General features: G+C 49.0%; 1 protein-coding gene across 2 annotated transcripts in view; it reads left to right on the top strand.

The window, feature by feature from the left end:
• The window catches only part of ttc6 (tetratricopeptide repeat domain 6), an 87622-nt gene extending 73582 nt beyond the window's left edge, over positions 1-14040 (top strand). For both annotated transcript variants that reach the window (XM_039741288.1, XM_039741287.1), the window contains 7 exons: positions 1462-1581; positions 2399-2472; positions 5001-5211; positions 6102-6254; positions 8009-8182; positions 9271-9496; positions 13459-14040. In XM_039741288.1, the coding sequence (XP_039597222.1) occupies positions 1462-1581; positions 2399-2472; positions 5001-5211; positions 6102-6254; positions 8009-8182; positions 9271-9496; positions 13459-13619 (1119 nt within the window). In that variant the 3' untranslated portion in view covers positions 13620-14040. The remainder of the gene's footprint in view (positions 1-1461; positions 1582-2398; positions 2473-5000; positions 5212-6101; positions 6255-8008; positions 8183-9270; positions 9497-13458) is intronic.
• The last annotated feature ends 993 nt before the right edge of the window (positions 14041-15033 follow it).

The raw sequence follows: 15033 nt of genomic DNA, 5'->3' as shown, positions 1-15033 counted from the left end.
TAAAACGACAGGTGGACAGGCAGACAGACAGAGAGGTGGACCACTGGATAGACAGATGGACAAACAGCGAGAAAAACAGACAGGGATGCAGTCAAGACGATATTCAGACAGACAGACAGACACACCAACTGGCAGGAAGACAACTGGACAGGCAGGCAGACAGACAGACAGGCACACTGAAAGAAAGACCAGCAGGTAGAAAAATAGACGGACATCAAGACAGACGGACAGTCAGACAGACAATCAGACAGACAGAGATGTCTATGGACAAATAGACAATTAGATAGTGTGATGGAAATCGAGGTGCCAGCGAGCCCCAAACCCCAAACCCCAAACACGAAGACACGAATGCTGTCCCGGGTTCAAATAAAGAATGGTTTATTATCCCACAATCCTCAGTTAAACACAAAGCACAGGTTCTCTCTCTTCACAATCACCTTTCTTCTCACCCCCGCACTGCCCTCCTCCAGTCGAGTGTTGCTCTCCGTCCTCCCAGCTCCGACTCGCCTTCTACTGCATACCCAGGAGAATTTACAGTGCCAGGGCTGCTGCCCGTTGGAAGTGCTTCCAGGTCATACAGAAGTCCAATATAGCAGGATGCACATATCCCTGCAGCGCCTTTTTGCGGCACCCACAGACCCCAGGAGGGCTGCTCTGCCGGACTACATCTCCCAGCATGCCCTACTGGTTTCTGACTGGGTACTGAAAGCCAGGGCTGCTGCCATCTAGTGTCCTGGGGGAATGAAGAGTCCCCAGAGACATCCACTTCCTATGGGCTGTCTGTCCATCCACTTTGGCCCATTCATCTGGTCTGGGACCTTTCTCTCCCCTGGCTTCTAGCAAACTGGAGAGACAGATGGACAGATAAACCGGTAGAGAAATCGATGGCCGGTCAGTCAGAAAGGCAGATGAACAGGTAGGTGAACAACCAGATGGCGTGAGGGTCTAACAGAGAAATGGGTGGGCAAGTAGAAATACAGACAAACAGTCAATGAATTAGACAGACAGACAGACGGGCAGGTGCAGAAACAGACAGAAACGCTGACAGATACATGGACAGTCGGACAGACAGGTGGACAATCAGATTGAGGGGGACACAAGGGGACACAAAGGGACAGATACATAGAATGACAGGCAGAGAGGTGGGCAGACAGTCTGCCAGGTAGAATAGCAGACAGCTTGGCAGGCACATGGAGGGTCAGGTGGGCAGACAGAGAGATGGACAGGTGAGCAGCCTGATGTCTAGGAAGGGTGGGCAGTTGGGTGGCTTAGGTCTGTTCAGCTCTGACAGGTGGGGAGGCAGGCAGTGGTACAGATGGACGGGCGGTGAGGCAGGCAGATAGACAGACGGATGAAAAGATGGACAGCTGCTCTCTTTTCCCCCTGCTAGTCTTTTTTTTAGCTGTATCTGCTGACTGCCCCCCTGACTGCCCTCTCGTTGATCCCACTCTTTGTCTTCAGGCTTTAAAGGACTACGGAATTGTTCTGCTTTTGGGCAGCAGTAAGGAAGTGGACCTTAAAGTCCTCATTAATCGAGGTCTCCTCTACGTGGCTCTTGACGACTATGAAAACGCACTTCACGTGAGTAGAGCATTGCTGGCAACTCATCTCTGGCATCTCCAGTCTACCACGGGTGAGGTGGGCAGTAACAGTCATGGGTTGGGGGGTATTGCTACACCTGTTTTGAAGCGCCACGTCTAACATTCAGCCCAAGTTTTTTTTTGTCCCATCAAATGTGCCGTGTGACTGTGGGACATTTTCAGGCAGTACAATATAGTGCCTTGCATTTATTAAAACTGCAGCAGACTTACTGGTCAGTCCAGTGTGGACTCGTACTTACTGGTTCACACCATGAGCTGACCAGTTCAGTTTTGCTGCCTAATGCTGGGTGGCCATCCTTCTTGCCTGCTCATTGAGTACTCGATGGAGGACGTCAAAGCGGCCAGTGAGGGTCTGAGCCCTGCATGAGTCCACTAAAGGCTCACAGGCCATGGCTCCGGTGCTTACCACACAGAAAAAGAGACAGAAGGCGATGTCCAGAAGTTTCTTCTGCCATGCTATGAAAGGCGCTATATGACTTGAATGTACCCTCTGGTGGATGATGCCCCTCACAATCACCAGTTAACCCTTGGGGGTCACTTAACATACTATGAATTCATTGAAGGCTGGCAGTTTTGCCTTTGTGTCCACTTGGTCCTCCTCCATTGCTGTCCACTCAGATTTCATTTTAGTCCAAATGTTACATTACAGTTTTCTCTGAGCCTGCTGCTTCCCATCTTTTGGAGTGGAGTTCACTGTGAAAGGTGCTATATGACCCTGAAAGGTTGCAGTGGACAGCACAAGAAGCCCATAGCCTGAGTGGTCACCACGATCTCACTGATCTCTTTGTCCATTGCAGGATTTCAGAGCTGCAGCCCTGCAGAGCCCTGAGGACGCAAACATCTTTCATGCCGTCGGAGTTTGTCACCACAGGTACAGAGTGACAGTCTTATTTCATATAGTGCCTTTCAAAATGAGGTGCTGTTGTGCCATCAAAGCGCAGTGATAAGAAAACCTGCTGCCAGTGGCCATCGGAGAGTTCCACCCATTGTGCGTCTTCACAATGACAGGTTCAGATTGCCAAATGAATGGCACTTAGGGTGCCCATCCTCCAGGTGCCGCCACAGGTACAGATCTCAGCACATTAACTGCAACTCCATCTTGGCCATGCTGACCTCACGTCCTCATATATGCTATGCAGTGAGTTTCAAGGAAGGCACTGTTGTGCCCCCTCAGCAACGTTGAAAGAAATGCTGCCAGTGGTGGGCATCAGAGAGTTCAGATCTCCACCACGTGTGTCTTCACAATGATAGGTTTGGATTGCAAAATGACTGGCATTTGTGGGGGCCGTCCAGCAGGTGGCGGTGCTGGGCTGCACAAAGGTCTATGAAGACCCCGTTCTTGAATGAGAAATAAAATGGAGGTATAAATTGACAGCTAAAGACCTCTCTGACTGCTCATCTCAACTGAGGACACTGCACCCAGTGCTGAGGGGTCTCCTTGACCCTGAACTGGGCAGAAAATTGATGGATCAACCACAGTTATATTTAGTGCCTTTCTAGATTGAAATACCCTTCTGGGGTGTTTTATAATTAGAAGAATATGAAACAACAGCAATGTAGAAAGGCGCTATATAATACTGAATGTGGGCCTGTGTTGCTTGGCTGTTAACCCCATCCTGTCTGCAGCAATGTAAAAAGGCGCTATATAAGGCAAAGTATTGGTGTGTGTTAGTTGAGCTGTTAACCCCGTCCTGTCTGTAGCAACATGGAGATGTGCTATATAATACCAAATATTGGTGTGTGTTTGTTTGGCTATTAACCCCTTCCTGTCCCACTTTATATTTTTAATTACAGATAAAGCACAGGCACATTATGGGATCTTCTCAGGGACACACTGAGGGTTGAACCAGCGATTGAGGGGTATAAAGTCCTGAGACTTGATGTCAATTAGCTGTCTGTCTGTAGTAATGAGAAAAGGCACTATATAATAGAAATTGTAGGTGGATGCTGCTTGGCTGTTAATCCCGTTCTGTTTGAAGGAATGTAGAAAGGCGCTATATAAGACAAAGAGTTGATGTGTGTTGCTGTGGCTGTTAATTTCATTCTCTCTGCAGAAATGTAGAAAGGCAGTATATAATGCAAATTTGGAACCTTTGTTGCTTGGCTGTTAACTCTGTCCTGTCTGCAGCAATTTAGAAAGGCGCTATAAAATGCCAACTATTGGCGTATGTTTGCTTGACTGTTAGCCTCACTCTGTTTGTAGCAGTTTTCAAAGACGCTATATAAGGCAAAGTATTGGTGTATATTGATTTGCTGTTAACCCTGTCCTGTCTGCAGCAATGTGGAAAGACACTATATAATGCAAAATGGTGGCCTTTGTTGCTAGGCTGTTAACTCTGTCCTGTCTGCAGCAATTTAACAAGGCACTATATAATAGCAAATATTGGTGTGTGTTTGCTTTGGCTGTTAACCTTTTCCTGCCCCACTCTGTATATTAATATCAGATAAAGCACAGGCACATTATGGGATCTGCTCAGGGACACACTGAGGGTTGAACCGGCGAACGAGGAGTTTAAAGTCCAGAGCCTTGATGTCAATGAGCTGTCTGTCTGTAGTATTGAGAAAAGGCACTATATAATACAAAGTGTTGATGGATGTTGCCTGGCTGTTAACCCCAATCTGCAGTATCTTATTTTTGTGTGTTTGCTCAGTTGTTAACCCCATGCTGACAGCCGCAATGTAAAAAGGCGCTATATAGCAAAAGTTGTTGGTGGATGCTGCTTGGCTGTTAATCCTGTTCTGTTTGAAGGAAGGAAGAAAGGCGCTATATAAGACAAAGTGTTAATGTGTGTTGCTGTGGCTGTTCATTCCATTCTCTCTGCAGAAAGGCAGCATATAATGCAAATTACTGGTGGATGTTACTTGGTTGTTAGCCCCACTCTGCCTGCAGCAGTTTCCAAAGGCGCTATATAAGGCAAAGTATGTTTGTGTGTTAGCTCAGCTGTTAACCCCATCCTGACTGCAGTAATGTTAAAAGGCGCTATATAATACTAAATATCAGTGTATGTTTGCTTGGCTGTTAACCCCTTCCTGCCCCACTCTGCATTTTCAATTATAGAGCACAGGCAAATTACGTGATCTGCTCAGGGACACACCGAGGGTTGAACCGGCGATTGAGGGGTATAAAGTCCTGAGCCTTGTTGTTAATTAGATGTGGGTGGGCGAGTCATGGCGGCTGTTTTGGTCACTTTCTACAGGCTTCTGCTTTACTTGCTGACCTCACCAGTTTGATCAGCTAGCTGTGACTGTATATAGTGCCTTTAGGAGAGCACAACGCTGTTTTGATAGTCATTGCTGCCAGTTGCCTTTGACCCAGTTGTCCTAAATGGCATCCTGGGTCACGAGGAGGTGGGAGAGAAGCTTTGAGACCTGACACTGTCTCTCTGTCCCCATCTTCAGGATTGGGGCTCTGGAGGAGGCAGTCAAGGCCTTCTGCCAAGCGCTCCGCCGAGATCGTTTCTTTCTCGATGCCTACGTGGGACGTGGCAATGTATACATGGACTTTGGCCACCAGGAGGCGACCAAGGCGGCTCGGAAGGATTTTCTTCGGGCCCTGCACCTCAATCCGTTGTGTTCCAAAGCGAGAATAAACCTGGGCTACAATCTGCAGGTAAGGAGCGTGGGATGCATTATAGCGCCCTGCATTATGAGATTTGACCTCTTTCCAATGGTATTCTGTGCATTTTAATTATTTTTTGAGGCCTATGGAGATCCACCAGGGGCGGTATGAAGGGGAGAGACCCCCTGCTTGTCATTTATGTATTTTGGTGAACTCCTAATTCCAACTCAAGAGTCACTAGATGAGCTGACTGACTGACTTCCTAAATCCGCTTCTAGCTGGTTTGGGTCACGGGAGGCGGAGCCTGTTTTGTTTTCTTGGGTTCAGGGTGTGTGTGTGTGTGTGTGTGTGTGTAAACCAGACCACGACATCAGACATCAAATCATAACATGTGACATGCAATTGGGTGTCAGATTTCAAATTGGATGGGTGTGGCTAGTCTGTCCCTTTCGATTGTCACCATAAAGTGTCCTTCTACACCTTCGATACGACTAATGACAGTCATGATCCCACTTCCAATGGCCACACCTCCGGCTTTGGGGCTTTTAGGACCACTAAGTGGTATCCCTTTTCTCTTCCAGTTTATGGTTGGTGGTGGGGGGCCTTGAAGGCAGTGTGTATTGTTGCTAGGCAACAGTCACTAGGGGCATCTATGGCTCATTTTGTGCCCCTCCCTGAGTCTCCTCTCCGGACTGTGTCAGTGTATATGGGTTGCTGTTGTGACATTTGTGACAGTTTCCTGTCCCTTTTGGTCCATCAAGTAATGGCCGTTCCCCCAGCACCTCTGCTTAGAACGCATTGCAACAGGTTACATTCCTTTGCTTTTACTCAATAATTCCACAAGAGGGAGCTCTTAATGACAAAACCTATTTAAGACTTTTGAACGGCCCCGCCCTGCCATGGACACATCACACTGACCAGACTATTGCTGTCTTTGTAAGGTTTGTGGAAAGTTCCAGAAGGCCTGGCAGCAGTTCACCATTGCTGCGGACTTGGAGCCCACCTGCTCTGCAGCTTACGAGGGGAGAGCCATCGTGAACCTTCAAATGGGTGACACCTATGCTGCATTCCTGGACATCACCACAGCCCTAAAGGTAGGTGCTCAGAAGCGTCCCCTGCTGCTCACTGTAGATGGGTCGGGGGGACTGCGGTGGTAAGCCACTGAGGGGCAGTAAGGGGCTGTCCTGTATATGGGGGGAGGAGTGTAAAAGGAAGACTTCCGCTCTTTCTTACAGAACTCACCATCCCACCCAAGACAAAGCACAATTAGGGTCTTTCACCAAGAAATATGAAGGGTCTGCAAAATATGCATACGGGTAGGCAGCTCACAGGCTGCAGTGTTAGATGGGGGTCACTAGGGGGCAACCTGTCCTTTTATGACTGAAAGATGACCCACCACCTGAGACTGGACCCTCAGTGAGTGGGAAATCAGGCCCCCAGTGGCCCCCAATGGCTGACGTGTTCAACAGCATAACCCACATTTTCTGGTTCGGTCCACTTTAGGCAGCACCCTGCACCGGACCCACCCTGGACTGTTCACTTGTCCATGTTTTGCAGACCACTTTAACGGCTCTGGTTAAATTCACATGCATGTCTCTGGAGTTTGACTGTTAAAAATGTGGACACGGGGAGAACATGAAAACTCCATACAGGCACCGACCCGGCAAGAACATTTGAACCCGAGTCTGGGGGTCTTCAGCAGTGCTAACCTCTGGACCACCAACTGGACAAAGAAACAATTGTGCTCTGCCTCTGGGGTTTGTGAAGTTACTCAGCAAGCGGCTCACAGTAGAAAGTGCTGTGTGTTTGCTGGGCTGTTAACTCCGTCCTGCCTGCAGCGATACAGAAAGGCACTATATAATACAAAGCGGACATTTTTTGTTTCCTTAGCTTTGTAGTGTGAAGCCCGGGGTGCGTACAGCCACTCTGACCCCAACACAGACAGGCTGAGACACAAGCTGGCAGCAACACAGTAGCAAAGTCAGGCACAGTCCTCCTCACAGGCTTCATCCTCTTCCTCCCGACTCAGGCCATTGAGTGGCGGTGATTGGCTTCTTTTATAGAGCATCTGGAAGGACTCCGGGTGCCCAACAACCTTCTTCTGGCTATGGCGGAAGTGCTGCCATACGCTAGGGCCCTGCAAGCGTCCGGTTGGTGGGCACGAACCCCAGCAGGGTTGAGCTCCTATGCTCACGACCCAAGGCCATGCTGGAAGCCAGGGGGGCTGATCTGTGTTGGCCCAGAGGAGCAACCATCCTGAAAATCCTCTTTCCCCCGTCCTTCCATGTTTGGGGCGTCCCAGCCAGATAAGGGTCTGCCACTGTAGCTATTTAGAAAGGCACTATATTAATACAAGATGCTGATGTAAACTTGCTTGTCTGTTAATGCAGTAATGTAGAAAGGTGCTATACAATACAAAGTGGTGTTTATTGGGGGGGTTGGCTGTTAACCCCATCCTGCCTGCAGCTCATGTAATCTTCTGGTCAGACTGGAGAGGACGGGCGCTTTGATCACCAAGCTGACAGCCCATTCGCTGTTAAAACTGGCTTGGAGATGGTGGCGGGGGGGGGACCATCATGGCTTTGTGGTGGAACAGGCCTGGCATGGCAAGGAGTGGGTCATGAGTTTCATGTTACTGGGTGCTTGCTGGAGTCGACTCCACACTGGGATGACACAAGTCCAGTCCAGTGGCCAGCAGGTTCGGTGGGCATTGGAGTTCAGGGGGTGGTGGGGGGGGGAGTCACTACAGAGTGTTAAGCTCCTTCATTTCAGGGTGAGATCAGCTGGTCACCTTGCCCACTTTGGCACACCACTCCCTAATTCATCTGCTTTCTCTTGTGATTCACAGTACGACGCCGCACGTGATCAGCTGCTGATGAACCGAGGGGTCATCAACCAGTTCATGGGTGACATCGTGGGCGCCATGAGGGACTACCAGCAGGCCATTCAGCTGAACCCTCGGAATGCCCTCGCCCACTTCAACGCCGCCAACCTCTACTTCCACAGCAGGCAGTTTCAGCAGGTGAGACCCGGCCACTCCTTCCTGACTCCTCATTGGCTGCGTGTCTCATAGTGAGTCCGTCTGATTGGTGACAGACTGAGGGCAGTGGGTGTCTGAGGCGGTCGGTGGGGGTGATTGATGGTGTAGTGTGTATGACAGCACATTCGTTACCATACAAGTCATAACAATGTCGGGATGAAGAGGTCAACGGAAAATTAAATTAGAAACTGGAGAAACCTTAGAATCACAGTAGCAGTGATGTGCCACAGACCTCCTGACCGATCTGAGGGCCGATTTATTGATTGAGTAACCAAATGGAGCAAACAGATGTGAATTGCTGGGCTTTGAACTGTGTGGAATTTTATTTTTAGTTCCATTGTTATTGTTTCATGTGAGAGAAATATGCTTGAATGGAAATAAAAATGGTGGGCCGTGTTTTGTTAAGTGGCCCTTGTTACTTGTCTGCATGTGGCTCTGCTGTCATTACGGTCTCAATCCTCTTCCCGGGTCCCCACATGGCACTGATTTTCTTATTTGAGTCATCAGATTCAAACGTTTTAAAGCCCCCACTTTTAAAGAAACGTGAAATGCAGGGGAAAAAATAAAGTCTGAATTAGCGGAAGTTGCCCAAGAGTTGGGTATTTATAAGAAATATGCACCGTGAGGGGTGGCACACTGGGACTGGCATCCCGGCCGGAGCTGAACTGGGATTCTTACCCGGCCTGGATGCCAGAATTGCAGAAGCGCAGGGGAAAGCAAAGCATTCGGGCGATTATCAAAGTTTAGTGACACGGTGAAAAGACAAAGCAGAGTAGTGACATCTGCTGAGCATCAAGCAAACGGCAGAGGCTGATGCTGCAAGGAAGAACACCATAACCTGTGAGATAATGAATACAGGAATGACAGAGATGGAGAAATGCGAGCAGGCGGATGTCCTCGTGTTTCTCTACCCTTTAATAATTTTGTTTATTTGTGTATTAATGAAAAGACCACCACCGGGTCTCATTTTTAAAAAATGGAAGAAAGGGGATGTCACTGGGAGGGCATTTGTAAAATTTTTGGTGCTCATTTTCTTTTTTCTTTTTCCTTCCTTCCTTCCTTTCCCTTAGGCTTGTGAGTACTACACCAAGGCGGTCCATCTCGATCCCTATAACGACTGTGCCCTCCTGAATCGCGCCATCACTCGCTCTTTACTCAGGGATATTTGCGGAGCCATGGAGGATTTCCAAGAAGCACTGAGGCTCAGCCCGTTCTCCGCTCCTGCTTATTTCAACCGAGCAAATGTATACATTTCTTTAAAAAAATTTAAGCGAGCTGAGCAGGACCTCTCTCAGGGTAAGAAATGGTGGGGGGGGGTGCGGTTGGGGGCGTTGTGCAGCTTCTACACCAGAGCTGTTGGTTGGGTCGCGAGTTGCCACCTTTTGGTGTCGGGTCACCAGTGTAACACATGGGACTGGGGCACGTATGATTTGCGGGGGACGGTTTTCATTGCGACACGTGCCATTTGACTTGGCGGATTCTCCAGCTACTCTCCAGACCCTTTTGTCACAGCAGAGCAGCCCTGAATTCTGCTTGAAGTTCAACAGAAGGACAGATGAAACATGGTTACCTTACTGTTGTACATTTTAGTGTAGCGCTGGGCACATTAGCAGGTGGGGCCGTCAGTGTGCCGTGTCACCTAATCTGGATATGCCACCAGACCTGCTCATTTTTCACAAGTTTTTTTTTTTGTTACATCTGAGAGGGTCACCTCTGTTCAAATGAGGACATCTGATGGTTGCTAGGAGACACTGCAGATGACCCCACCCAGCTCAATCCGGCTCCTCTTATTTGTACTTCCTGTTTCTGGCCCACTCACGGGGCTGCACTGAGGTCACATGGGAGACAGTCCAGAGCCATTCATTCCACTTGGCACTCCCACTCTGTTATCACACTGCAGGTCAGGTCAGGTCTGATTGGGGGGCAGGCACTAGTACAGCACGTTGGGATCCTGGTTGGCAACCCCCCAGGCAGATACACGGTCAGGTCCCCCACTCCGGAAAGGACCCTCACTATCTGCCGCAGGCAGGTGTCATGTGGGAGTCTTCTTGGCCTGGTCCAGCCACTTGGGTCCTCAGTGATGAGGATCATCCTCGGGTAATCGCACCACATGACCGTGTTGCTGTAACTGACACTCCGTCACAATGCAGGTCATGTGCCTCATTCGGGACTCCGTGAGCAACACAAAGTCACACCAGCGGCACCCAAGGATTCTCTGAAGAGACACTCATGAAGGAGTCCAGTCTTCATCTCAGGTCACTGGATGTCACCCATGTGTCACAAACAGGAAGCACCAGGACTCGTCCTTTCGCAGAGGAGCACCACACACCCCTTTCCAGCGACCTAGCACTGTGGCACAAGATGGCACTGCCAGATTGGCATTGTAACTGTATGGGCACATGCTTCAGCTGCGTAAAGTAAAATGCCTGTCTATAGAGCAGGCCTGACCTGATGATGTAGCGCCCCCTAACTCCTCCTGCTGTAACTGCACTGTTGGCCAGGCCTGAGCTGGAGATAGAAGAGAACGCTTTTCAAAGCCTCTTTCTTGAAATGTTCATATAGCGCCCCCTAACTTTTAATACTGTAAATGCTCTATTGAAGAGGACTGAACTGATGCTGTGGTGCTCCTGTCACTGACAGTCTTCTTCTTTACTACAGATATGGCACGCCCCTAAGTACTGTCATTATATATTTACTCTAACTGTCAACGCTGTATGGAGCACCGCTTAACAGTTTATATAGCGCCCCCTAACTCCTCTTAGTGTAGATTTTCTATCAATCGGGCCTGAACTGATAGCCCCAATCTTTTCCTTCCAAACTCTTGTTATAGCGCCCCCTAACTTTTAATACTGTAAATGTTCTATCAAATAGGACTGAACTGATGCTATGGTGCTCCCTAACACCTGTCACTGGAAGTCTTTTTCTTCATTACTGATATGACGTCCCCCTAACTGCTGCCACTGTAAATGCCCTCTCTATTGACCAGGCTAGAACTGATGGTATAGCCCACCCCAGCTATTCTGACGGATGACACTGTATGGGGCACCGCTAAACAGTTTATATAGCGCCCCCTAACTCCTCTTAGTGTAGATTCTCTATCAGTCAGGCCTGAACTGATAGCCCCAATCTTTTCCTTCCAAACTGTTGTTATAGCGCCCCCTAACTTTTCCCACTGGAAATGCTGTATGGAACGCTTCAGAACTGTTGATTAATAGTATAGCGCCCCCTAACTTCTCTCACTGGAAATCCTCTATTGATAAGTTCTGAACTTTTGATAATGTGCTCCCAACGTCTCTCAAGGTAAATTCTCTATTGATCACACCCAGACTGTTAATATAGCGTCCCAGGTCTTCTCTCAGAGTAAACCCTCTATTAGCCAGCTGTAGATACAGTGCCCACTAACTGCTCAATGCTGCATGAACCACTGCTGAAATGTTAATATAGCGTCCCACGGTAAAATGTTGATGTAGCGCCTTCCAGCTACTCTAACTGCATATACAATATGGAGACTTATGGAGCTAAGTGCTCTCTAACCTCTCTCGCTATCACCCCTAAATTGTCAATACAGCGCCCCCTAGCTTCTTTACTGGTAACTTCTCCTCCTAACTTGGTGAAGGGTAAATTTCGCACAAACATTAGGAAGTTTTTATTTACGCAAAGAACGACAGACACTTGGAATAAGCGACCAAGTGGTGTGGTAGACAGTAAGACTTTAGCGACTTTCAAAACTCGACTTGATGTAATTTTAAAATAATTAATTGGACATGACTGGCGAGCTTTGTTGGGCTGAATGGCCTGCTCTCATCTGGAATGTTCCAGCTTCTTTACTGGACATTTCTCTGCTGATCAGATCTGAATTGTCGACTCAGCGCCCCCTAACAAATCTCACAGCAGCTCCTCTTTTGTTCAGACCTGAACTGTTGATGCACTGGAGCGCCCCCTATCTAGCTTCTCTGATGATAAACTGTCCATTGATCCGACCTGAACTGTCGCTATGGCAAATCTCACAGTAAATTCAGGAGTGGACTTGTCGATATGGCGCCCCCTACTTGTTCTCACTATAAATGCTCCACTGACCAGACCTGGACTGGAGGTACGGCTCCTTCCAGCCATCTGAACTGCAAATCCCATAGGGAGCATTTATGAACGTTTACTATAGCGCCCTGTGGGATGCCCTCAAAGTTGCTGGATGTCATGGCCGACCTGTACACTCGTACTGTGAGTGCTGCACAGAGTGGAGGCAGACCCTCTGTGTTTTTCCCAGTTGATTCTGGGGTCCGTCAGGGGTCTCTTCTGCTCCCACTCTGTTCAATGCGTGCATGGACTGGGTGTTGGGCAGGGTGGTGGGGTCCAGTGACTGGGGGGCATCTGTTGGTGAAGAAAGATTCACTGATCTTGACTTTGTTGATGATGCTGTGATCTTCAATGGAGGCTCTGATCGGGGGTCTCGAGAGACTGAGTGAGGGGTCTGAGTGTCTGGGCTTGCGAGGGTCCTGATAAAAACCAAACATCCAGACCTTTAATGACCTCTTGGGCACAGCCATCAGCGGTGTGTCTGTCTGAGTGTCGACCCTGTCGAGAGGTTTACTTACCTCGGCAGTGACATTCATGTGACTCTGGTGGCTCCTCCAAAGAATTCAGTAGCTGGATTGGGAGAACATGGGGGGTCATGAGGTCACCATAACAGGGTGTATGGCGCTTCTGATATCTCAGCAAAAGGACGAAGGTCCAAGCCTTTAGAGTCCTGGTGCTTTCTTGGATGCCATCCAGTGACCTGAGATGAAGACTGGACTCCTTCACGTTTGTCTCTTCAGAGAATCCTTGGGTCCCATTGGTGTGACTTTGTGTTGCTCACAGAGTCCTGAATGAGGCACATGACCTGCATTGTGAGGGAGCGTCAGTTACGGCACTACGGCCATGTGGCGCGATTACCCGAGGGTGACCCAGCTCATTGTTGAGGACCAAGCCAAGGGGACGCCCACGTAACACCTCGCTGCGGCAGATAGAGGGTCATTTCTGGGGGGGTGGGGCTGGACTGAGGGGTTGCCAACTGGCATCCTGAGCTGTTTCATCATGAGGTGGGTGCGGTCACGTGCTGTGCCAGTGCATGCCCCCCAACCTGACCTGACTTGCTCTTGAGCCTCACTCATTGGCTCTTGCTGTGCGTGTTTTGTTTTTTATTTTGTATTCTTCTGACCCTAAGCAGACTCCTAGATGTGACCCTAATGGACGGCATGTCGTCTCTTTGTCTTCTCCAGCACTCGTCCTGCAGCCTGATGACGCCCTGCTGTATAAACTCCGGGCCGACGTCAGAGGTCACCTTGGCTTGACCGAGCTCGCCGTCTTGGACTACAAGCAGGCCCTGTGGCTTGAAGAAGAAGGAGAGGGGCCTCCTCACATGGGAATAGCCAGCCGATGATGACCCCCCTCCACTTCCTGCACCATGTGGTGCCACGCTCTAATTCATTGAGGTGACACTTGGGACAGGTGCTTCTCCAAATGTTCAATTACCTTTCAGCATGGCGCGGTGACCTCGATGTGACCCTGAGGGGTGTGTGTGACCCCGCGGGTGACGCTGCTATCAGCTGCTGTCTTTCGGCCGGGCAGACATCACCAAGTGGGTGACAGCACCTTGATCTTTTCTAATATGTGTTCAAATTCAGCGTATGTTTATTTATTCATCCCATAATGTCACACAACGAATAAAGACAAAGCTGTCACAAGACTGTGTGTTTAGGTGCAGCCCCTCGCCTACACGTTGAGCCCCCCGTCTGTGTTTTGACTGTTTTTCTTCTCCTTTAAAGCACCTTAACTACACAGCTGATCGTGCCAACCCCCCCCCCCCCCCCCATCTCTCTCTCTCCCTCTCTTCTGAAGCTACCATAGCAACTGCTGTTACATTCTGTATAGCGCCTTTTTGGGTGACTGGCCCACTTAGTACACCACTGTAATGCGGGGTGGGCTTCACACTGATTGATAGAGTGCCCCCCCTCCAAACACTACATTATGGCTAGCCACCCCCCCAGCTCTATTATTCTGTGACAGCCCCACCCTCACCCCCCTCCTACCTGGGGGGTCAGCTGCCCCACTGCACTGAGAATTTCATTCAAGTGCCTAAAGTTAATGATTGATAAGATAAAAACAGAAACTCAACCTCGAAAATGCCCCGAAGGCTGGCATAGCTCAGCTCAATGCCCATGTCAATCAGTGCCAGTGTGTGCTCTGCGTGTTCTCTGCCATGTTCATGTGCTTTAGGCTGACTAGCTGGTCGCGTGTCACTGTGTCTCCATCCTCACTCTTTTTGTCCCTGCCTTGCATCCGGTACAGTAATCAGAAGCCCGGGGCTTCTTGTGTCTGTGCCATCTGATGGCAGCAACCTGAATGCTGCCAGTCTATGTGATCAAACAGGAATAGTCAGTCCACACACTCCACACTGCCCACACTTCTTAGAGTGGCCTCCTGCCCCACTGCACTCACTTTACAAGAAGGCTCCGCTAAACAAGACTGCCCTTGGGTGGGTGGCACATAGGGGAAGTCTGCAGAGATTGGCGCCCCCTACAGGTCGTATAACTGAGGGAGTATAAATGGATGGATTATGAATTGGAGAAAATCCAACATGCAGAGATGTCTGGGAGGATCCTGAAGATTTGTGAGAACAAAGAAGTGTTTATGATGATTAAAAATACATCAATATTATTGAATAATAAGACAATAAAAACAGGGGGGTCATCATATTAGAGAGATAGATAGATAGATAGATAGATAGATAATGAAGGACAGTATATAATATATAGAAAGATACATGTGAAAGGTTCTATATAAAAGAGAGAGAG

Source organism: Polypterus senegalus, chromosome 18 (genome assembly GCF_016835505.1).
Source record: "Polypterus senegalus isolate Bchr_013 chromosome 18, ASM1683550v1, whole genome shotgun sequence".
Taxonomy (NCBI): domain Eukaryota; kingdom Metazoa; phylum Chordata; class Cladistia; order Polypteriformes; family Polypteridae; genus Polypterus; species Polypterus senegalus.
Note: the sequence above shows the minus strand (reverse complement) of the source record. Positions and strands in the feature narration are given on the sequence as shown.